The 22,573-nt window shown below is 42.8% G+C and overlaps 2 protein-coding genes and 1 long non-coding RNA gene across 3 annotated transcripts; 1 reads left to right on the top strand and 2 right to left on the bottom strand.

The window, feature by feature from the left end:
- Positions 1–9,338: 9,338 nt before the first annotated feature.
- alg3 (ALG3 alpha-1,3- mannosyltransferase) lies at positions 9,339–12,164 on the top strand. The gene is made up of 9 exons (XM_072441388.1): positions 9,339–9,557; positions 9,882–9,981; positions 10,062–10,209; positions 10,285–10,445; positions 10,523–10,643; positions 10,759–10,964; positions 11,097–11,167; positions 11,291–11,441; positions 11,507–12,164. The coding sequence occupies exons 1-9, from the start codon at positions 9,347–9,349 to the stop codon at positions 11,673–11,675; spliced, it is 1,338 nt and encodes a 445-aa protein (XP_072297489.1). The 5' UTR covers positions 9,339–9,346; the 3' UTR covers positions 11,676–12,164.
- LOC140356465 (uncharacterized) lies at positions 10,747–11,442 on the bottom strand. Its single transcript, XR_011926075.1, has 2 exons — positions 11,291–11,442; positions 10,747–11,167 (listed from the first exon to the last, which is right to left on the bottom strand). It is a non-coding gene; the product is annotated as an uncharacterized lncRNA (long non-coding RNA).
- A 49-nt stretch (positions 12,165–12,213) lies between the features above and the next one.
- On the bottom strand, positions 12,214–21,241 carry vwa5b2 (von Willebrand factor A domain containing 5B2). The gene is made up of 22 exons (XM_072441420.1): positions 21,013–21,241; positions 19,217–19,377; positions 18,930–19,145; positions 18,451–18,673; positions 18,217–18,374; positions 18,016–18,147; positions 17,832–17,956; positions 17,597–17,773; positions 17,317–17,427; positions 16,584–16,786; positions 15,798–15,912; positions 15,537–15,722; positions 15,274–15,466; positions 14,875–15,206; positions 14,593–14,809; positions 14,191–14,529; positions 13,966–14,103; positions 13,768–13,896; positions 13,653–13,703; positions 13,424–13,532; positions 13,219–13,342; positions 12,214–13,151 (listed from the first exon to the last, which is right to left on the bottom strand). The coding sequence occupies exons 2-22, from the start codon at positions 19,353–19,355 to the stop codon at positions 12,426–12,428; spliced, it is 4,143 nt and encodes a 1,380-aa protein (XP_072297521.1). The 5' UTR covers positions 19,356–19,377; positions 21,013–21,241; the 3' UTR covers positions 12,214–12,425.
- Between the last annotated feature and the right edge of the window lie 1,332 nt (positions 21,242–22,573).

Raw genomic sequence — 22,573 nt, 5'->3', positions numbered from 1 at the left:
TACATCCTGGACAGTGGCCAACTTGTCACAGGCCAACACAGAGACATAGACATTACAGACAGTTCACGCTCACATTCATTCACTAGGGCCAATTTAGAGTCACCAATCTTACCTAACACATGCATGTCTTTGGACGGTGGGAGGAAGCCGGAGAACCCGGAGAGAACCCACGGTAACACGGGGAGAACATGCAAACTCCACCCAGAGAGATCATGTGATGTTGGTCTGGTCCGGGAATCGAACCCATGATCTCCTTCTTGGGAGGCAAGAGCGCTAACCGTCTTTGCCACCGTGCACCCCTGTATCTTTTTTTATTTTTGCTTTATTTTATAAGACTATTCAATTACACCTTCTTTTTGAATCCAAAACCTTCCAAATACACCCTGCTAAGTACTCGCGTATCCTCAGGGCTGGCAAACGCTGCAAACGTTTATCACAAGTGAGGATTATTTTTCACATGACTTTTGTAAGAATTTACCGTAACTAAAAACTAGAATTATGTCTTACAGTGTCTTTTGGTCCTAATAATCCAATCATGGCTATTATTTATTATATAGCTCATTTTTAAGCATATATGTATTTATTAAGTTAAAGAGCTCCATAAGCTGTATTTTTTCCCCAGGTCCGATGTGGAAACTAATAAAGCCAGGATTTGAACAGCTTATGCCAGTGTGCAATCCTGAAAAGCAACTGCCGGTCAGCTGAGTTCTGAGGTCAAGTGTTGCTGGAAAGCCTCCCATATAGTTAAAGAGATCTCTAGCTTGTTGGCCCCCTCAAAAGGTACAACCCACTTGACCTCATTCATATTAATAACTGCACGGTTTACGCAATACCACATAAAGAAATAGGATCATATTTTTTTGATCTGCAAAGTTAATAGGCAAAATGTGTTTATTCCAATTGAAAATCATGGATTGAGATTTTAACTTTGTTTCTATTTGTTTAATTAACAGGGAACTTGTGCAAACACTCATAACAGTTAGTGTAGAGTAGTTAGTTTCCATCTGCATGAGAGTATGTATAGAGCAATAGTCTTATTTTCTTCTCCCACCCTTCCATGCTAGCATTACACTATTCACATTTGACATGTAAACTTTCTCGATTAAAACAATGACCTAATATCAGTGTTAATAGTGCTGACTGTGTAAAAGGACTTTTGATTGTGAGAGAAATTCCCCAGGTCAGAGCTGAATGACAAGGCCGTCTTCCACCACTAATGGAAGCACTGCCTTTAAATATGTGCATAATGGTTCCTTGTTTCTACTTTTATATTCGACATATTGATATATTTTTTTGCTGTTTTATCATCTGAAATGTCTTTTTTCTTCCTCTTCTTCAAAGATATGCAGTGATCAACAAGTGTCAACAAGTCAATAGCTCTAGGCTTGTGCTGCTATGTCAAGCCACAAAAACACATTCATCAAATCATCTGGGTCCTTCCCATGTGCTTCCCCCACAATGACTCATGAGGCTTCGTCGAGCTGCAGCCTGGAGGTGTCCTCAGCCTCAGCCACAGAGCACTTGGTTCAAAAGGTTCACTCAAGGGCCAGGTGACAAAACCACCAATGAACCCAAACATTTATTCACCATTTACAAAATGTATTCAGCTGTTGAATATACGAAACCTTCTAAAATAACTACGTTCATCAAGAGGTACCATTTAGTTAACAGTTAGCCTCAGAGGATCTCTACATGATGCTTTCTTCAAAAGGCATTTTCTGCGCTTCACTTTTTACCTGTCAGACCTGAGTCCCTCGATCAGCTCCACTAACTCTGGACAAGTCTCCCAGCTCTCCTTTTACTCTCAAAGTACTTTATTAATACTGTTTGATATGAAGGTAATTGTGTCAAACATCCTGTTTTATTGTTATAGTTTTTTAAAGATGGCTGGTAATCAAAGCAAGGTACAATATTGCACCTTCTAGTTAATTACTTATTAAAGTGCATATGAGGCTAGACATATTCATTTAAAAAAAGTTAATGATCTCATTTTTCCCTAGCTTGACCATTTTGATAAAGTTCATAATTTTACTTCCTGGTTGGACAGGGGAAGCAGAAGTGACACAAGGGTAATCCTATAACGTTTATCTAGCAACCATACTGAGCTAAAGCTCATTTACACAATACTTATGATTAAGGTTTACTTATCAAATAATAACATTTTGAGTTTAGGAAATAGATGTTTAAATTGTCATAAAAATGTGCTCATAAATTGTCTAAGCTGTTGTCATGGAATTATGCGTTTTGATTACATAGATGGAGAGATTCCTTTTAAGACCACATGATGTAAAACTATAAGAAATACTTACATGTACTATCCCATCAAACAAAGTGATTTTTACAAGAACATGAAAACTTGTCCTACATGTTAAGGTTTATTGCCCCTGTGGCTTAGGTCCTCGGCATCTGAACTATTCTTCAATGCTGATGGGGCCTGTCTGTTTAGTTTTGTAGTAATATATATATATTTTTAATATATCTTAAAAAATATATTGATATCTTAAAATACCTACTAAAATATGCACAGTTAAGTCTATGTTTAATTTAAAATGTTCTTGCAATGAAAATGTTTTTGCAATGAAAATGTTTTTGAGTTTTGTTCATTATAGATTTATTGCATCTTGTTGACTTGACTGCACCATGCATGCACCATCTATAGATCTGAGCTGTCGGCTTGGTCAGGAGGATGTTGCCAATACTGTAACTTGAGGTTGAGGAAACCCACCCAGAACATGCAAACTGTACATAATATCCCTGAACTGGGAACTAAACCCACGACTTTCTTGCTGTGAGCGCTCCATTGTGCTAACTTCCCTGACTTAACTGTCAGTGATTCTGAAATGTGACATCTCAACTGATAGTATCACGTTAATGATGAATGTTAATGCACCTGTGGGTTATGTATATTAAAGGTGGTATGGACGATTTTTTTCAGCAAATTTTTTATCATATTTCCTCGTGGCGTGGATAAATCATTAGTCCTGCCACGTATCAATCATAAAACGCACCTACCGCTCACCTGCAGCCGCGTCGGGCTCGTCCCCACGTTTCCGCGTGTCTAAGCGCATGGATCTATCATAATATAGTTCCCTCAGTGTACGGGGCAAAATGAAGACGGAGAAAGACAGTTCGAGCTGACGCAGAAGTGGACAGAAATCTACGGGAGACGAGACGTGCGATGCGCTCCGTTGCGCTAATAAACAAACGCACGTGTGTGTTGTATCAGTCCGCACGGGGGAGTGCGCATGCGCACTTCCGCCTGCGTTCTCAAATCGCCGAAAAATCGTCCATACCGCCTTTAATATGAACATTGGGTCCAATTACTGTGCCCTGGAGTACTCTATATCTTCATTTCTTTGAACTCTCTGAAGTGTGTTTTTGATGTGGGATTTGTTTGTGGTGGTTATTTACATTTTGAACTCTTCTGAATTAATCCAAATGTTCAATTTACTCTACATAACGCATCCAAGGTTATAGCATGGATAACAAGAGGAAGGGTTGTCAAGCCGCACCAACCATAACGTCACAAGCTCATAAATGTTGTGGGTGGTCAGTCATCTACAAAGTCAGCAGAATATCCATGCAATCTACCGATGTAACTGAGCCACAGCGAATTCTAGTCACTAAAATAAACAATAAACTAACTTAACATATCCTTTTGTAACTAATGTAACTGCAGAACTGTGGTGTATTTTGAAAGTTGCTTGCAGATAAGCACCATTTCACCCCTGTCATCACCATATCAATTCAAATGAAGCATAACTAACACGTCCACCCATTGCCTGTCAGCTCTCTTTCGGGATTAAAAACAGTCTCTAAAGATACTTTAATTGTTTGAGACATGGAAACCTTGTCTCGTGTAGGTGTATCAAGGCTGCCTCCTAGTGGTACAATAAATGACATTCCATTGAAAGTAGGTAATTTCCGTTATTTGTTTAAAAGCCACAATGGGATAATAATGAAAAAGTTAAATTCATCTCATAAAAAATTAAATGCATCCTAGTAGCCATATTGTTGCCAATTCAATTTATTTTTTGTAACTCCCAAAATCATGTCAGCAGTTGTCTCGAAGGGCAACAGTGAAAAACAGATTCAAAAAGGTTCATGGCAAATGAGTGTGGCGACCAAGAGGTAAGGTTATATCTTAGGCTACTTAATTCCCCACTAGCTCTCCAATAAGTTACCCACAATCCCTAATTCTATGCAACGCCACCGGATAAAGGGTCCAAGAAACCACCTAAAATGTATCCACTCTAACTGGGCACCAAAGTAAAAGGACTGACTGGACAGAGACAGGAAGTATGAAAATGACATTATTTTGACAGATCTTAATTTATCCATCCATCCATTTTCTGCCGCTTTATCCGGGGCCGGGTCGCGGGGGCAGCAGTCTGAGCAGGGACTCCCAGACTTCCTTCTCCCCAGACACTTCCTCTAACTCCTCCGGGGGGATCCCGAGGCGTTCCCAGGCCAGCCGAGAGACATAGTCTCTCCAGTGTGTCCTGGGTCTTCCCCGGGGCCTCTTCCCGGTGGGACATGCCTGAAACACCTCCCGAGGGAGGCGCCCAGGAGGCATCCGGAACAGATGCCCGAGCCACCTCAGCTGGCTCCTCTCGACGTGGAGGAGCAGCGGCTCTACTCCGAGCTCCCCCCGTGTGGCCGAGCTCCCCCACCTTATCTCTAAGGGAGCGCCCAACCACACGGCGGAGGAAACTCATTTCGACCGCTTGTATCCGGGATCTTGTTCTTTCGGTCACTACCCAAAGCTCATGACCATAGGTGAGAGTAGGAACGTAGGCCTTTCGGCTCAGCTCCCTCTTTACCACAACGGTCCGATGCAGCAACTGCATCACTGCAGCCGCTGCACCGATCCGCCTGTCGATCTCACGCTCCATCCGTCCCTCACTCGTGAACAAGACCCCGAGATACTTGAACTCCTCCACTTGGGGCAAGGACACCCCACCCACCTGAAGAGGGCAAGCCACCTTTTTCCGGTCGAGAACCATGGCCTCGGATTTGGAGGTGCTGATTCTCATCCCAGCCGCTTCACACTCGGCTGCAAACCGTCCCAGTGCATGTTGCAGGTCCGGGTTTGATGGAGCCATCAGGACAACATCGTCTGCAAACAGCAGAGATGAGATCCTGTGGTCCCCAAACCAGACACCCTCCGACCCCTGACTGCGCCTAGAAATTCTGTCCATAAAAATTATGAACAGAACCGGTGACAAAGGGCAGCCCTGGCGGAGTCCAACATGCACTGGGAACAGGTCTGACTTACTGCCGGCAATGCGAACACAGCTCCTGCTCCGGTCATACAGGGACCGGACAGCCCTGAGCAGAGGGCCCCGGACCCCGTACTCCCGGAGCACCCCCCAAAGGACACCCCGAGGGACACGGTCGAAAGCCTTCTCCAGATCCACAAAGCACATGTGGACTGGTTGGGCAAACTCCCATGAACCCTCGAGCACCCGATGGAGGGTATAGAGCTGGTCCAGTGTTCCACGACCGGGACGAAAACCACTCTGCTCCTCCTGAATCCGAGGTTCGACTATCGGTCGGATTCTCCTCTCCAGTACCTTGGAATAGACCTTACCCGGGAGGCTGAGGAGTGTGATCCCTCTGTAGTTGGAACACACCCTCCGGTCCCCCTTCTTGAACAGAGGGACCACCACCCCGGTCTGCCAGTCCAGAGGCACGGTCCCCGACCGCCACGCGATGTTGCAGAGACGTGTCAACCAAGACAGTCCTACAACATCCAGATACTTTAGGTACTCAGGGTGGATCTCATCCACCCCCGGAGCCCTGCCACCGAGGAGTTTGCGAACAACCTCAGTGACTTCAGCTTGGGTGATGGATGAGCCAGCCCCTGAGTCCCCGGTCTCTACTTCCTCTTCGGAAGACGTGACTGAGGGATTAAGGAGATCCTCAAAGTATTCCTTCCACCGTCCAACGACATCCCCAGTCGAGGTCAGCAGGCCTCCACCCGCACCGTAAACGGTGTTGGTGAGGCACTGCTTCCCCCTCCTGAGGCGCCGGACGGTTTGCCAGAATTTCTTTGGTGCCGACCGATAGTCCTCCTCCATGGCTTCCCCGAACTCGGGTTTTTGCCTCTGCGACAGCACGAGCCGCGGCTCGCTTGGCCTGCCGATACCCGTCGATGACCTCCAGAGACCTACAAGCCAGAGTGGCCTGATAGGCCTCCTTCTTCAGTCTGACGGCATCCCTTACTTCCGGTGTCCACCACCGGGTTTGGGGGTTGCCGCCACGACAGGCACCGGAGACCTTGCGACCACAGCTCCGAGCAGCCGCATCAACAATGGAGGCGGAGAACATGGTCCACTCGGACTCAATGTCCCCAACCTCCCCCGGGACATGGGAGAAGCTCTCCCGGAGGTGCGAGTTGAATACCCTACTGACAGAGGGCTCCACAAGACGTTCCCAACAGACCCTCACAATGCGCTTGGGTCTGCCAAGTCTGTCTGGCTTCCTCCTCCGCCAGCGGATCCAACTCACCACCAGGTGGTGATCGGTTGACAACTCTGCCCCTCTCTTCACCCGAGTGTCCAAGACACGCGGCCGGAGGTCAGATGACACGACAAGTCCATCATTGACCTCCGGCCTAGGGTGTCCTGGTGCCATGTGCACTGATGAACACCCTTGTGCTTGAACATGTTGTTCGTTATGGACAAACCGTGGCTAGCACAGAAGTCCAATAACTGAACACCGCTCGGGTTCAGATCGGGGAAGCCGTTCTTCCCGATCACCCCTCTCCAGGTGTCACTGTCATTGCCCACGTGGGCGTTGAAGTCCCCCAGTAGAACAACGGAGTCCCCGGTCGGTGCACTGTCCAGTACTCCTCCCAAGGACTCCAAGAAGGCCGGGTACTCTGCACTGCAGTTCGGCCCGTAGGCCGCCACAACAGTGAGAGACCTGTCCCCCACCCGAAGGCGGAGGGACGCGACCCTCTCGTTCACTGGGGTAAACTCCAACACGTGGCGGCTGAGATGAGGGGCTATAAGCAAGCCCACACCAGCCCGTCGCCTCTCCCCACGGGCAACACCAGAGAAGTGGAGCGTCCAGCCCCTCTTGAGGAGATGGGTTCCAGAGCCCAAACTGTGCGTGGAGGTGAGGCCGACTATATCTAGTCGGTATCGCTCAACCTCCCGCACAAGCTCAGGCTCTTTCCCCCCCAGCGAGGTTACATTCCATGTCCCCAGAGTTAGTCTCTGTGTCTGGAGATCTGGTCGCCGAGGCCCCTGCCGTCGACTGACGCCCAGATCTCTCTGCACCGGCCCCTTATGGATCCTCCTGCGGGTGGTGGGCCCACTGGAGGGCGGCCCCACGTCGCTCCTTCGGGCTGTGCCCGGCCGGGCCCCGTGGGGTAAGACCCGGCCACCAGGCGCTCGCCATCGAGCACCCATCCCAGGCCTGGCTCCAGGATGGGGCCCCGGTGACGCCGATCCGGGCGACGTAAACTGCCTTGTTCGTGTTGTCATCATAGGGGGCTTCTGAACCGATCTTTGTCTGACCCGTCACCTAGGACCTGTTTGCCTTGGGAGACCCTACCAGGAGCTTGAAGCCCCCGACAACATAGCTCCCGGGATCATTCGGGCACTCAAACCCCTCCACCACGTTAAGGTGTCGGTTCAAGGAGGAGTGATCTTAATTTAAACACATTTTAATTACCAACATTCTAAAAGCAGACCATAAACCATGCACTCTTTATTCACACATAAAACCTGGCCGTTACTAGAAAAATACTTAACTAGAAATTGCTGTACAGGTGACAGGTGACTATTGCTCCAACTAGGCCAAACACATTGACACTTTACAACATTAAGAGTATTTCCACTTACAATTTGAGTTTGTAAGTTTTGTATAAATCAGTGGCTGCAACACATTAAACATATGTCATACAATATTTAAAAGAGTAAAAAGTAGAACATTTCTATTCTTTGAGACACCATAACAAGTGTCCATTTGAAAATGAACCTTGAAATATCACTGTTTTTCCCACCTGCTGCCTTCTCCTTTTGCAACCATCAACTGCACCGTCACATGGCCCTGTAGTGGCTCTGTAGCTCACTGCCAGTAGGAGACAGAAATAGCATGCCTGGTGACTCATGTGGCTTTTGAGGTGCCAGGTGCAAAGATTGTGTATAAGGTGTCATTTATATCTTTAAAAAATATACCATTTCAATAAGGATTCAAACAAGTGCATGTGTTCATAAAAGGAAAAGGAAATGCCTACACGGGTGCCACCATGTTGGCATGGACAGCATGTTGTCACACTTGAGGGGGAGAGAGAGGGAATACGGGCGGGATGAGGAGAGTTGTCCAGAAAACTTGATCACACATGTGAGTTTGTGATTTGTGTTTTCATGTTCTGCACTTCTATCCTGAATAAAATGTGATACTAACGTATGTTATAGTCGCTAGTAAAAATAATGTAATAGTCACCAATTTAAGGCAAGGCACTACAGGTGACAAACAGTGTCCATATAACTACAACTGAATGTTTTTCTATGATGGAACACTCCTAAATTTGCAGCTATTTAATTTATTTAAATGGACAGTGCTAGGTTAAAATGTCTTGCTTGATTTGTTTGTTGTGCATATTAGATACATTAGATTAATATTAGTATGGAGGGGATTTTTTATGTTTTATTTAGTTTGTAGAGTTTGGTACTTTAGGTGGTGATCTTTGTGGTCTTCGTTGAAAAAGCATTTTAAGAAACCAGTCTTTGAAGTTACAATGCCTCATATAAATCTATGGATAAGTGGATTCAATTAAATTGTTTAAAAAGTAATTAATGTAACAGCTTATATGTTGAGAGAGCAAAGTGGGGGGAAAAGAGCTTTGCATGTAGTATATCACCTTAAATAAGTGTACTGGGCTGTTACTGTTTCCGTCAGCATTAGGATATGAACAGAAATGTATTAAATATCCGATTTTAGAAAAAAACACAAAATAGTACTAAGAAATTAGAATTTACCATGAAATCAAAATGGAAAATACAAAATAACAGATCATGATATGACGACACATGAGCCTTATCTGGTTTATTTTACCTGTAGAGTTGTTGTTGTTGTTGTTGTTGTTGTGTTCCTTTTAATGGCGGTTTGCAGCCAACTGAAAAGGTTCATTTACCGCCACCTACTTTGGTTGTACGTCTTCAAAGTCTTTTACGCTATACCCAAAAGAAGTAGTAGTAGTTGTTGTTGTTGTTGTTGTCGTTGTTGTTGTGGTGTTACTTTTAAGGGCGGTTGGCAGCCAACTGAAAAGGCGGGTTTACTGCCACCTAGTGGATTTGTCTTGTAGACCTGTTTGTTTGGCTGTCGCTGTATGGTCCGTCCTTGTGACGTCAGCAAGATGGCAGGGGGCAGCACGCGAAAAAAGTCTCCCGGTGCAACAAGCCCTTTTTGGGGGAAACTGCACTGTCTGTGGCAGGATAAACACCTTGTCTTGTTCAAAACCGAATACACTTTGCTTATCGTTTCAGTCCTATGGTTTCTAGAAATTGGGATCAACGTTTGGGTTATACGAAAAGTGCCATGTGAGTAACTGAGTGAGTGGCTAGTTAGCATGCTACGGCGTTTCACCATTGTTATGAACCTATCTGACAGCTAAATGGTTAGCTTTAGCACAGCACCCTCGCTTGACACCACCTGTCAAAGTTAGCACATGAATAGACTTTACATTAAAAATAGATTGCGACTGGTTGTTTTTCCAATGTATTTTCAATGTACAATCTAATTAAAGCACTTCAATCAACTAATCCTATTATTATCAAATACGTGTATAATCTAAGGTACATTTGAACATATATGTTATGTTAATTGCTAAGCTATGTTATGCATTGTATTCCTATAATTGCCAGACACTGAAATAGACTGGAAAGCCTACATGGATGAAGTGGAAGGAGTTATTAATGGTACCTATGATTACACTAAGCTTAAAGGAGACACTGGTCCTCTGGTGTGAGTTTTCATGTCATTTTCAAAGTCCTTTGTTAGTTTGACATTTGTATTACTTGTTCATATTTTTTCTTTGTTTCTAGATACCCAGCTGGCTTTGTTTACATATTCTCTGCTCTGTACTACATCACAAGTCAAGGTGTTAATATTCGTCTTGGTCAGTACATTTTTGCAGCCTTCTACCTCATCACGCTACTGCTTGTCTTCAGATTATATTTCCGCACCAAGAAGGTAAGTTGTGGTGAAAGCACATATTTTATGAATGCTTATTTTATGTCCAGAATGTGAATTTCTGTGCATTTCCAGGTTCCTCCCTATGTTTTCTTCTTTGTTTGCTGTGCATCTTACCGTATTCACTCCATCTTTGTTCTGCGGCTCTTTAACGACCCAGTTGCCATGATGTTACTGTTTGCAGCTGTCAATCTGTTCCTGGATGATTACTGGTGGTTAGGCTGTGGTATTTACAGGCAAGTATGGACTACAATTCAAGGTTGAGTCTTAATTTACTTCCTTTCAGTGAATTTTTTTGTTATTTTCTCTTCAGTTTAGCAGTGTCGGTTAAAATGAACGTCCTCCTGTTTGCACCTGGGCTACTTTTTCTTCTTTTGTCAGAATTTGGTCTGATGAAAACAATCCCAAAACTTTCCCTCTGTGCTGGCATACAGGTACATAATCTTCTAAGTCAAATGAGTTACTGACCAAAGGATTGAGACAAAAACATGTGTTATCCTACCAATATTTCATGACTTTGTACATAATTAACCCATCTTTTTCCTACAGATTCTTCTTGGTCTTCCTTTTCTCCTTGAAAATCCCTTTGGCTATGTCAGCCGAGCTTTCGATCTTGGACGACAATTCATGTTTAAATGGACTGTGAACTGGCGTTTCCTGCCTGAATGGCTCTTTCTAAATGGGCAGTTCCACCTCCTCCTGCTGGCTGCACACTTACTCACTCTGCTGCTCTTCGCCTTGTTCCGTTGGAAGAGGTTAGAGATCTCATTATCAGTTGTCCTTGAGTGTTAGATGCATACAGCAAGTTCTGTTGACATATTAAATAGACAGAAACTAGCTTTAAACTACCTACTTGGGAATGAATGTAAGTCATTTTGTTTTATTAGACCAGGAGAAAGTATCTTTGAACTTCTTAAAGATCCAAGCAAGAGGAAAATCCCCCCTCAGAAGACCACGGCTGATCATATCCTTTCATTTACTCTGCTTTAAAATGAGTACCTTTTTGATTTTAGAGATTCTCCTTGGACAAGTTTACTAGGATTTCCTTTTTGTTCACATTCAGTTTTTGACCTTAACATACCTGCACAGATTGTTCTCATTTTGTTCACATCTAACTTCATTGGTATGAGCTTCAGCCGGTCATTACATTATCAGTTTTATGTGTGGTATTTTCACACCTTACCATACCTTCTCTGGAGTGGAGGTGTTAAGAAGCTAGCGCACCTGCTAAGGTATTGTCTTTTATACTTAAAAATATTCAGAAACATTTTTGGTGATTACTTGTTTTGTTTTTTAGGGTCCTCATCTTGGGTCTCATTGAGCTGTCATGGAACACATATCCTTCCACTAACAGCAGCTCGGCAGCTCTGCATGTCTGCCATCTCATCATCCTCCTCTCCCTGTGGCTTGCCCCTCCTATTTATTTAGTCTCAACAGATGCACCCAAGAAGGACAAACTTCAATGATGATTTTACAGCCATAATCATACAGGACATTGTACTCTACTTCCCTCGCCTGTGTCTCTGTTGCAGTACAAAGAAGAGCGATTTAACTATAGGAGTCTTTCGTTATCATGTGAAGGCGGTAACATGAAGGTGCAGTCCTTGCATTAAACCATTGGATTTGTTATTACGGTTACAGAAAGCTTAGAATGAATTTAGAGTCACAGGTGATCTGTGGAGTTAAATGTATATTGTCTGTCAAGTTTGAATTTTTTTTTTTTTGAGAACAATAAAATATGTCCCAATTAAAGCTTGTCCTTAGGTGATGGTACTCAAAGGTACGTAGTTACACCATTCCATTGTGGTGTTAAAACACCTGAAAAACTGAAGACAATCATGGTTTTAGCTAATGTTAGGTCCAGAGTTGCTTGCTTTGGTTGTCAAACAATGTGAATGTACAGTGGACTAAAGCGCTATTGTATTTATCTTTTATAATAAAAAAGCAGCTATTAATTTGTGTTGTGTGTTGATGTAAATCTCAAAAATGAATTATGGTGCTAGCATATTTTATTACGAATTGTTAAAACCCAAATTAATTGTACAACACGCTAACCAAAACAACTTGCTATTACAGAACATTTTATAAAATAGTTGTGATTGGCAATGCTTTCATAATAAAAGGCAACGTGGCATAGGATATCCTTAGAACTATAAATCTATTTGGCACTGAAAAGCTAATCATAGGCAGTAAAAAGACTTTAATTAAAGATTGCCTCACACATTATTAGGATTATAGCACAACATGTTCAGTTTGATGTTCTCATCCCAGTGGCGGAGTAGAAGAAACAGCTGTCTAGCTGCTCCCCTCAACCCAGCCAAGTCCACTCCCTCAGGAAGCTCCTGACAGCGCAGCCAAAAGTCAGCTTTTGCTGCCACCAACTCCCACTCCATAAAGTATCCTGCACATTGGTGCTCTAGCCAGGCCAAAGCTACAGAAGTAGCCCATGTAGAGCCCTCTAAGTCCTCTTGAGCCAACAGGCTATTGCCCTGGACTGAATCCACAGAGAGGCTTTCACACACGTCAGTCTCAGAGCCACGCCCACTATTGGCCTGGCCATGGCCTTGTCCCGACAGCTCCAGAGACCCCTCCTCAGAGCTGGGCAGGTCAGGGGGAGTGCTGATGGGCTCTCTGTCAGATAGGTGTCTTCTCCGGAGCCTTAGTGGTGTGTCATCTGGAGTGTGATGGAAAGGAGGTGCCACAGGCTTAACGAGAGGACAAGAGGAGGGAGAGAAGGTTACATGTTGAGCAGAGACAGCTGATGATTTGGCAGCATAGGATAAAGATGGAGCACTGGGAGATGTGCAGCGGAAAGGTGGGCTCAAGCTACGTCGGTGCAGGCTATAAGGGGATGCTCTCTTCAAGCGATCCAAGGGGATCTGGACACAGTCTGAGTAGATCTCAGTCAGAAGAAAGGCTCCTGATGCCAGCTGCAGACGGACCTGCAGACAAACATACACACTCAGAGCCGGCTAGATTTTGAGAGGGATTTGTTTGTATAGCACTCACCAAAGGCATATAGTCTGGAGTTTCAGTGTCAAGCTGTTTCTCAGGCTCAGCAGAGAGACAGTGAGATTTCAGAGGAACCTGTTTCCCTGATGAAATAGATGACCTGAATCTGCCAAGTGGAAATCTAATGCAATAGAAACAATCAATGATATTTTATGTACAAGACAGAAACACAATATGCTGCAAATACATAAATACTTCTTACTTTGTGCCAAAGAAGCTCTCCATAGACTTGCTTTCTATAGATCTTTGTGAACGTGAAAATGAGCTGCCTGGTATTGTTGGGTTTGCTCCAGTGAAGGAAGTGCTCACACCTACACAAGAAACAAATCTAGTAGAATTCTATAGTAAGGTGTGAGTGGACTAGTTTAAAAGATTGGGAAATATCTGTTAGACTCATCTTATTTGAAAGACTCTGATTGTGTGTCACTTACTAGAGTCCCAGGATGTAAGGCTACAGGGCGAGGCAGGAGTTTCATCTTTGTCTGAGTGACACAAACATTGTTGATGACCCTTTGCATTGACTAGAAAAAAAAGCTCTTTTTTTACCTGTCGAATTAAAGGGATCCTCAAGGTCTTCACTGTCCCTGCTTGTGCGGCGTCTGCCCAATCCCACAGAATACGTTTTCTGTTTTCGACTGCCAGACATGGAGTTCATCCTGTTGCCTGAATACATTCCTAAAACATAAAGTGTTTTTTTTTAATAAATTGTACAAAAAATGTGGCTGTAAACTTAAATTAACATACCAGTGTGTTGAACATCCAAACATTCTGCCACTCCTTTGCTTTGGTCACTGTCTGTTATTGCAAAGGTTGTGTACATGCAGATGATGTTGCAGTGCTTACTGGTCTGAATAGCCTTCATACGGTAGCGTTTTAGTGAATCTGGGTAAGAAATATGCATGTAAGTTAAGGATGTGCTTCATTTAGTTATCATGTCACTGTAAACAAACATGTAACAGAAAGTCTCACTGTGTCCAGTGTCGCACTCCTTCTCAGCCATCTTTTCAAAGTCTCTGATGACTGAACGTGCAGTCAGCTGGTGTACAATCTCCTTCCATGTTTCACCCTGGCCTCCATCAAGTCCTTGTTCAGCTCCATCCATCACTGCTGTGCTCAGAGCGTCTGCTGACCACAGGTGTCCCAGGTCCACAATGACCTCCCAGGACACTGGGCTCCCACTGAACAGTCCATGTATGATGGAGCGGCATTGGCCTGGAGGAGGGTCCTCTAGTGGGACGGCATGGAAGAGATTTTCTGGATCTGCAAAGCTGTCCCAGTCCAGAGGAGATGCAGGGAACAGGAGCCCATCTGATAGACACAAAACATGTCAAATTGGTTTGACACTTTATCCTCATTCTAGCTTATGCTTACTGGAATCACTCAAGGTGTCATGTCCAAATTGAGGCTTTGTTTCTGCCTCACTTTCATCAAGTCTTCCTCCCAAAGTTTGGTCAAAAGAAACCCTCTCCAAGGCCCTTCTCACGCGATGCATCTCCATCTCTCCCTGCGGAGAAGAGAAACTGCGTGCTGCCATGGTAGTACGAGCCAGGACTTTATGTCTCCTCCTAGACTCTTCATCTTGATTTCCCTGTTGGTAAAATGGTGTAATAAATTAACTTCTACATCTATTTTGTATATGAGAGTAAATTCTACCTTTTTGGTCCCAATTTCAGATGGTTTTGCTGAAAGGTTTTGATGCCAAATAGCATCTGCCCAACGAGACAAGCAAGATTTCTTTTCAGGGGAAGGCATCTTTTCAAGGCCTTGAGGCAAAGATCCAGTGTCCAGAACAGAACCAGAGGGGGAATCCTCAAAATCAGTGCTGGCCACATCCATGTTGGAAGAGGTGTTTAAGTGTAACTGAGAGTGTGTCTGCAGAGTGTGGTCGCTGCTGAGAGAGCAGCGCGTCAGAATATACTGCTCCTGAATGTAAGAACTCTCCTCTATCCTCCGCCTCACATCACTGGACCATTCCACATCCATACCTTGAATCAAAGTTAACCAGTATGTGAATATGTCTATATGATTACAAAATGTACTTATTGAACTGACCTGAGCTGGCACCAGGTTCAGTGCCCTGAGCGCAGGAGAACTCTGAGGATATTTCTCTAGAGATTTCCCTCAGTGCCGCCTCTAAATCATTCCCTTCTGGACATGTCACCACTGGCATTAGCTCTGAGGCAGGAGGCGGGGAAAGGTCATCGTAAACTACATCTGCAGAGCTACGATGTTCAACTTTAGCAGCCTGCTGAAAAGACTGTGTAAGAAGTACAGGTACAAGTACAAGTACAGAGTAAATGATCTGTAAGGTGTACCTGAGTCTTCTTTGATTTGAAGTGTGTTGTGTCATACAGAGTGCAGCATCCAACAAGGCAGTTTCCAGGGTAAAGAGGGGGAATTTCATAGGGTGACAAAAGAGCCTCCATATTTTCAGGTAGGTACCAGTCAATGCGAACATCAGTCAAAACAGGCTCAAAAGCCTTTTTCAAGGATTTGATTAACTACAAAATATTACAAGAAATTACACATTTGTAAACCATGTTACTGCTTCTCCAATAGATGGCAGTGTAGTCAACCTTTGGCTGGAGTCTCTCCTCATCATCCAAGTACTCTGTCAGACCTCCTGTCAATCTGGACACCCCCTGCAAGAGTCGCCTACAGGCTCTGGGACCAAGGCCCAAACCAAAACATCTGCAGAAATTAGATTTACTTTGTACAAATTAAACGCAGAATGCAGTACTAAAACCAGCCTTTTTCTTGCAGCTGAATAAGAATGGGTTTAATTAGTAGTAGCTATAATACAAAGTGAGAACATGTCTATCAAGTTTGCAAAGAGCATGGTATAGATTCTATGGAATGAGGGAAAAATATACTAAATTATAGATTTTTCTGGAAATGTAAAGTAATTTGAAATCTATGTGTCTTAAATCTATCCATGTTTTAAACAAAGTAACTGATGTCAAGCTTGAACATTTGTAGAATTTAAATGTGTAGAACAAAATACAGTGATGGAGGAGAATACTAATAAGGCATAATAGGGGTTACAGTGAATTGCTGAAAGTCTTGGAGCAAACCAGTGAACGTGCCTCTTACTGCAGCACTTAGCGGGATTACAGGGCAGGGTAATAAAATATAGTCCACTTTCTTCTGCCTTCCATGGAGCTTCATTATGACTCTTCATTTCTGTCCCTCTTGTATTTTTCTACATTAAGATGAATTGTTCTCTATTGATTGTAATATTAGAAGTAAAATGACTTCATACACAGACAATTAAAAGTGACTGAATGTAGTATGTATTTGTCCCAAAATATTATTGAAAACCTTTTTGTTTCTCATTTGTTTGTAGTTTGGGCACTCCTTACCTGCCAGAGCATGTGTTTCTGCGGACCAGCTCCAGGATTTTGGACACATTGCTGATTGTCCCATCTGTAATAATAAAGATCTGGCGAGGACAGGAGCGCTGCATTGGCTGCTGATACAACCAGGACAGCACCCCCAGCAGGTTGGTGCCTCTCATGTCTGCTTTCATACTCTGGATGTACTCGTTTGCTTGCATTAGAGTGACCTGTAGTGTACAAACATGAGTGAGAAACAGGATCCACAACATTACAGCAAGCGTCATCTATGTAAACATCATCAATGTCACCAGTGCAAATTGAATTTTTAATATCAGATGCCCCAATTACTCTGTGAGCAGTGAAAACAAATCTAATTACAACTTCTCTAATAAAGAGAACGCAAACATGCAGACCTCAGCACCTGCCCCTTAAATCAAACTGTGGCCAAACAAGCGAGTGATAGAGTGGAGTCTCCACCTGTAGCTAAGAGTTCAGAAAAGGTCACCATATGGTCTGTCCTGCGTGCAAAGACTCTTTGTCCTTACAGTCCCTGGTTCTGCCCAAACCTAATACTCTGCTGCTAGGGCAACGCAACAACTGACCTTTTACATGATTAGTTTGGAATAAATTGACACAAACTGTGCATGATTCGTTTGGAACAAATCTGCACAAACTGCTCTGTATTTGACATTGTATGAGTTTGGATACACATAGAAATTCTTACTTTGTTTTTATATTTCAAAATGTGAACACCTACGTCAGTGCAAAGTCTGCTCAAGGAGAACAGTGGTTTGACAGTGGTGCCAAATCCCACAATATTGAGCGTGGTGCCTGAAGGGAGACTCTTCAAGGCCACCACCATGGCTTCCTGTAGAAAACAAACAAGCATTTAAAGTAGCTGGTACACTTGGATGTTTGTTGTAAATTGTGTTGTGATGGTAGTATGGCCTGTGGTGGCATTTTTTCTTTTCTTTTAAGTTTGAGACAAAAGCTCTATAGCTCCGATGAGATGCTAAAGTACATCCAAAAAGACTTACTTTTACCCGTTGGATGTTGGTGCCGCTCATACTGCCGCTACGATCAATAAGAAAAATGACTTCCCTGGTGGATTTGTGAAGTTCTGCTGGTTCACTCAGCAGGTCGGGACAAAAATTAAGCATCAACACAGGATTGCTCATGATGTCCTTGTGATAACGCTTTCTCACAAACTCAAGCTGTAAAAAGAAACATTGTCAGTGTTGATACAACCTTTGTCAAAGCATTTAAACAAACCTTTTTCTCAGGTTCTGAATCTTTCCGCATACTGCGAATAAAATCACGGCGTGAGGAGATCTGCTGTTCATACTGGCTGAAGGAAAGCCGTCCTCTTTCTACTATTACTAAAGGTTTGTGAGGCTCTGTAAAAACAAATTGATAAAGACACAAATAGATAAAACAAAATAGAAAATGGACTGACCACTGAGGTGTAGTATGATTTCTATGTGCCGGTTGTAGGGATGTTCTTGTGCCAAGGTGATGTATGTAGCTGAGGCACTTTCGGCGCTGGGGTCAGCATCTGCTCTGAGAGCGTGGGTTGGGCTCTCCAAGCCTAATAGAGCATTACAGAACGAGTTTATCATTTAGATTATTTCAAATAATAAAATCATACAATTTGTACCCGCCAACAAACAGGCTCCTCGGACAAGCAGTTGAAAGTTGAGTTCATAAGGTGCCAGGTTATTAGCAGGACTGGTAAAGATGCCATGTGCACACTGCTGTTCAGAGTGCATGGCCCTGTCTTGTTTCCCTGAAGTGGCACCGAAACAGCTTGTTGCTCTGGGGTAATGATTGAAAGAACTGACATAAATAAATCATAAAGACTGTGACAGATGTTCTGATAAAAACATTGTACCCAGTCTCTTCGGATTTTCCGCTGTTGTCGCTCTTGCTTGCTCTGTGTCCAGTGACTATTGGAGTGAGCACTGTGGGGTAAATAATGCGAATGGCTCCATTTTCTTGTGTAGGAAGTTCCAGTGTGGTGCTTAAGGTTACAGACACAATATCCATCGGGCCAATGACTCCTGTGCCCACAATGAAAGTGGTTCTTTCCAAATCTTCATCCAGGATAACATGTCCTGAAAATAGAATACAATATGTTACTGCTACTTATATTATGCAGTATAAGGCCTATATTTAAAATAGTACCAGTAAATTATGTTTACACCATTAGGCATGCGGCCAAGACCTTTGCAACCAGAAACCGACAGCACTGTATGAATTTGTAACTATTATACCAGTATATTAGTGATACAAATTAGTTTTGATACTAGTTTTTGTATTCAAATCTGGGTTTGGAAACCTTAAATGCATACATAGTAAAAAACTGCACACCATTGGTACATTGCATATCGAAGTTACCCCTGCTACAACATCCCCATTCCCGGCTACTGCCACAATGGCCTTCCAGACCAAACTCTGAGCAGCAGTCCAGACAGCAATCCTTCAGCTTTCCTCGGCTCTCAATATGAACTCCGACCAGGCGACCAGCAATGACCGCCTCAAATTCAACCACAACCTCCTTCTCTCCAAGAGGGTAAACAAATATACCTAAGTGACAAAGAATGTATACATTAAATCCAAATGATATTTTTATAAGGTGTTCACTGAACATTAAGTACCTTCCACAGCATCAGTGCTAACATTAGCATAGGTAAGATGGGCGCTGATGCCGAGGGAGCAGCCGTTGGCACAGGACTTGATACAAGAAGCTTTTAGTAGCAATGGCTCCCATGTGGAGCGGTTCTTCAGGCCCACCATCTTTTTAGCATCAGGACTGTACCTGCACAGAGTCAGAAGAGGAATCACATTTACTTGCGTAAAGGGCAGTTCATGGCTTAAGTAAGTTAAGAGTTTTTATTATTAATAATAATAATAATAATAATAATAATAATAGTAATAATAATAGTTATTATTATTACTAATAATAATAATCTTTAAGTGCAGGAGAACATAATTGTACCCCACAGTTGGCACACGTCTGAGTCGCACTGCCTTGGAATCTTCAACAACAGTTATAATACTGGACTTTTTGTAGCTCCGCCACAGATGTGCAGTGAACATAGACGAACAGTAAGATTAAGTCTTTACCTCTGCAGAGCACGTGTTGAACTCACTAACAGCATATTGGATTGGATTGACCATATAATTTACCAAGCTGCCAGTGCATGTCCTTATCATCTGTTAGGTCATATAATGGCCACTGGCCAAATCTACTCAATTAGAATAATACAATCAAGTGTGATGTATAAATACAGTGCCACTACTTGAAACACTAAAATATCAATGAAGAACAAATAAAAACATAAAATAGTAAAGTAAATATAAATCAGATTTTTTTTTAAATTCACTTTAATAAATCTAACTTGAGTTTACCAACACAATGTCTACGGGTGCCTTCACACTTTGTTATTTAATCCTGAATTGGTCTTTAATCCTGATTTGGACTTCGGTCCTCTTTTGCTTCTTGTTAAGTCCAAGTCTAGTCCAGGTTTAGTGTATGGTTTGATCTTGGTTCAGTCCTATTTTGATGTGATGAAAGAGTGAATTCAATAGCAGGACTGCTTTTAAACCTAATTTTGTTTTTTTTTCATCCATTTATATGTGTGCTTTTCAGCCATGTAACAAAGCTATGTCCTCTCCTCAGGCTCTTAGCAACCACTAATGTTAGTTGAAGTAAGAGAGGCGGTCAATGATTAACCCTGCAGTTTAGAGCCCATTATTACTATGCATTATACCAGGTGTGCTCCATCAATAGTCAACTACTGTCTTTCACTACTACTGTCTTAATCCAACAACAAATGTCTCTATTTAAATTCAAGTGTGAAGAAGCATGTTCTTAAGTTTCTATAAACGCGTGTGTATAAAAGCAAAACCAAACACTTGTTAGGGTGATTGCATGGTTGCCTGTGTGCAAATACATGGGTACACTGTGAGTTAGCACGTTTGGCACGCTTCATCAAGTGCACTTTTCCCAGCCACCTTTAGGACAAAATCCACACAACCCATCTGGCCCCTGCGCTGTCCAACCATAACAGGCAAATAAATAACAGCTTTGTTAAATTAATGCGCATTAATGTGCTCCTTGCTCAATGTCAAAATGAGATCAACAAACTTGATACTGAGGGCAATGATCTCTTTTACAAAATGTATGTATGATAATTAGTCTTCCTGATTTGATTCTAATACAACTGAAAATACTAAAAAAGAAAATGGCTAGATTGACAAAATGCATGGAAATAAAAAAAGTTGTGTTAATTGGTTATCACATCATCAACATTTGATCTACATTTGAACTATGACAGTGAGTATACAGACATGTGCATTGATCCATTAGAGTACATTTTTAGCATCCCCATCCCTTACTAGCAACAATTCCATTACATGACGCAAACTGAAATGTCCCCAAAACACTTACTTTATAGTTCAGTGCCAAGTTCAGCAGCCTGCTTCTGTGTCCAGCCTCTGCATCACATCTGAGGATCCCGAGACAGCAACAGTAGATCATCATTCTCTCTCTCTCTTTCTCTCTCTCCCTCCTGCAGTTGCCCTATAAAGAAAACCATTCAAAGTAAAGATCTAGACAAAATGCGTACAGATATCCCACACGTCCAATGACAAGTTTCACAGCTAAATAAAGAAGAAAAGTAACAAAAACAAAAAAAGATAAATGACCAATGCGTTAATGTAACTTGGAGTAAGTGGGCATGATACAGAGACCACACGCTCTCTCAGTTTAACCTGCCACTTTGCTGTGAGCCCTGACTGCAGTGACAGTAAAACAGCACTGATCCCGTACTGAGATTCTGGACCTGCAGCAGAGTCAGGTCAATAACACAACGGTAAGTGAGGCAAGTCTGCTTCTCATCCAGACAATTGGCTGTGATGGTGGCAGCCATAATTCATGGCTAATGGTGGGCCAGGCAGTCTTTCCACAGGTCAACCACTCAGTCACATGCCAACTCCTGTTAGAAATTTTAAATGCACAGTGCAGAGTATAATATGAGCCAAGATTTGTTTGAAACGTGTTGTAATTGGCAAATTTCTATTGAACCAAATACAGTCTGAAATTCAAATCTAACATTTAGCCACTCACTATTAATCACCATAATGTTACAGTACAGTACAGTTATATCATACTATGCACCCACTTCATTAAGTAAGCTACAATTCAACATGTAATAACTATTAATAACATGCAAGCCGACTGCTCTAACCCTAATCTTTAACCCTTACAACCATGTCATTACTCGTTATCACATGTTGTCATAAAGTGCAGCCTAAATTGGTATTCATTAATAGTATATCACTATGATGTTTAGCTGAATTATGTTGATTTCCTTACATACTATTATTTTTTTTAAAGATATAAACTTAAGTAGTAATAAATTAACACAGCCAACCAAACTTCTTTTCTCTTAGTGCTTTTCCCCTGTGAGTGTGACCCATATCCACGTCCACACTCTCTCAGCTGCTCCTCCTGCAGGAAAGACACTGGTAAGTTATCCTGTAAAGTAAAGCCACTGTAGTGAAACATGGGGTTTTCTCAAATCAGCAAACAATTCTGGCTTTATGACGGACAACACACAAAAAACTTTGCAGATTGATAGCATAGGATTAACAAATACAATGTATATAAATAGATGAGCCTACAGTGCGTCCCAATCTGTGCAGTTTCATCCTTTTCTCACTAGATGTCATGCTTTCACAGTGATGGTCAATCATGTTTGGATGGCTGCTGGGCGACTGTGGATTTCCTCTCCTAAATGACCATAGGTAAACTCAACAGGCCTCTCCTGCTTGCTTGTGGCTTGATGTCTTATGTGCAGAAGTTGTAGGCAATAACATCACACAGACTGATCAGATGCATTACAGAAGCCTATGCAACAATAAATAACTATATTTAGCACAAGGAATGTACAGTATGTGTTTTTTCTCTGGCATGTAGTTAATCTTGAGTTGATACACTTAATTTATTT

This window comes from Eucyclogobius newberryi, unplaced genomic scaffold (genome assembly GCF_026437365.1).
Source record: "Eucyclogobius newberryi isolate DKJ021-1_F unplaced genomic scaffold, fEucNew1.0.hap1 SCAF_12, whole genome shotgun sequence".
NCBI classification, from domain to species: Eukaryota; Metazoa; Chordata; class Actinopteri; order Gobiiformes; family Gobiidae; genus Eucyclogobius; species Eucyclogobius newberryi.
Note: the sequence above shows the minus strand (reverse complement) of the source record. Positions and strands in the feature narration are given on the sequence as shown.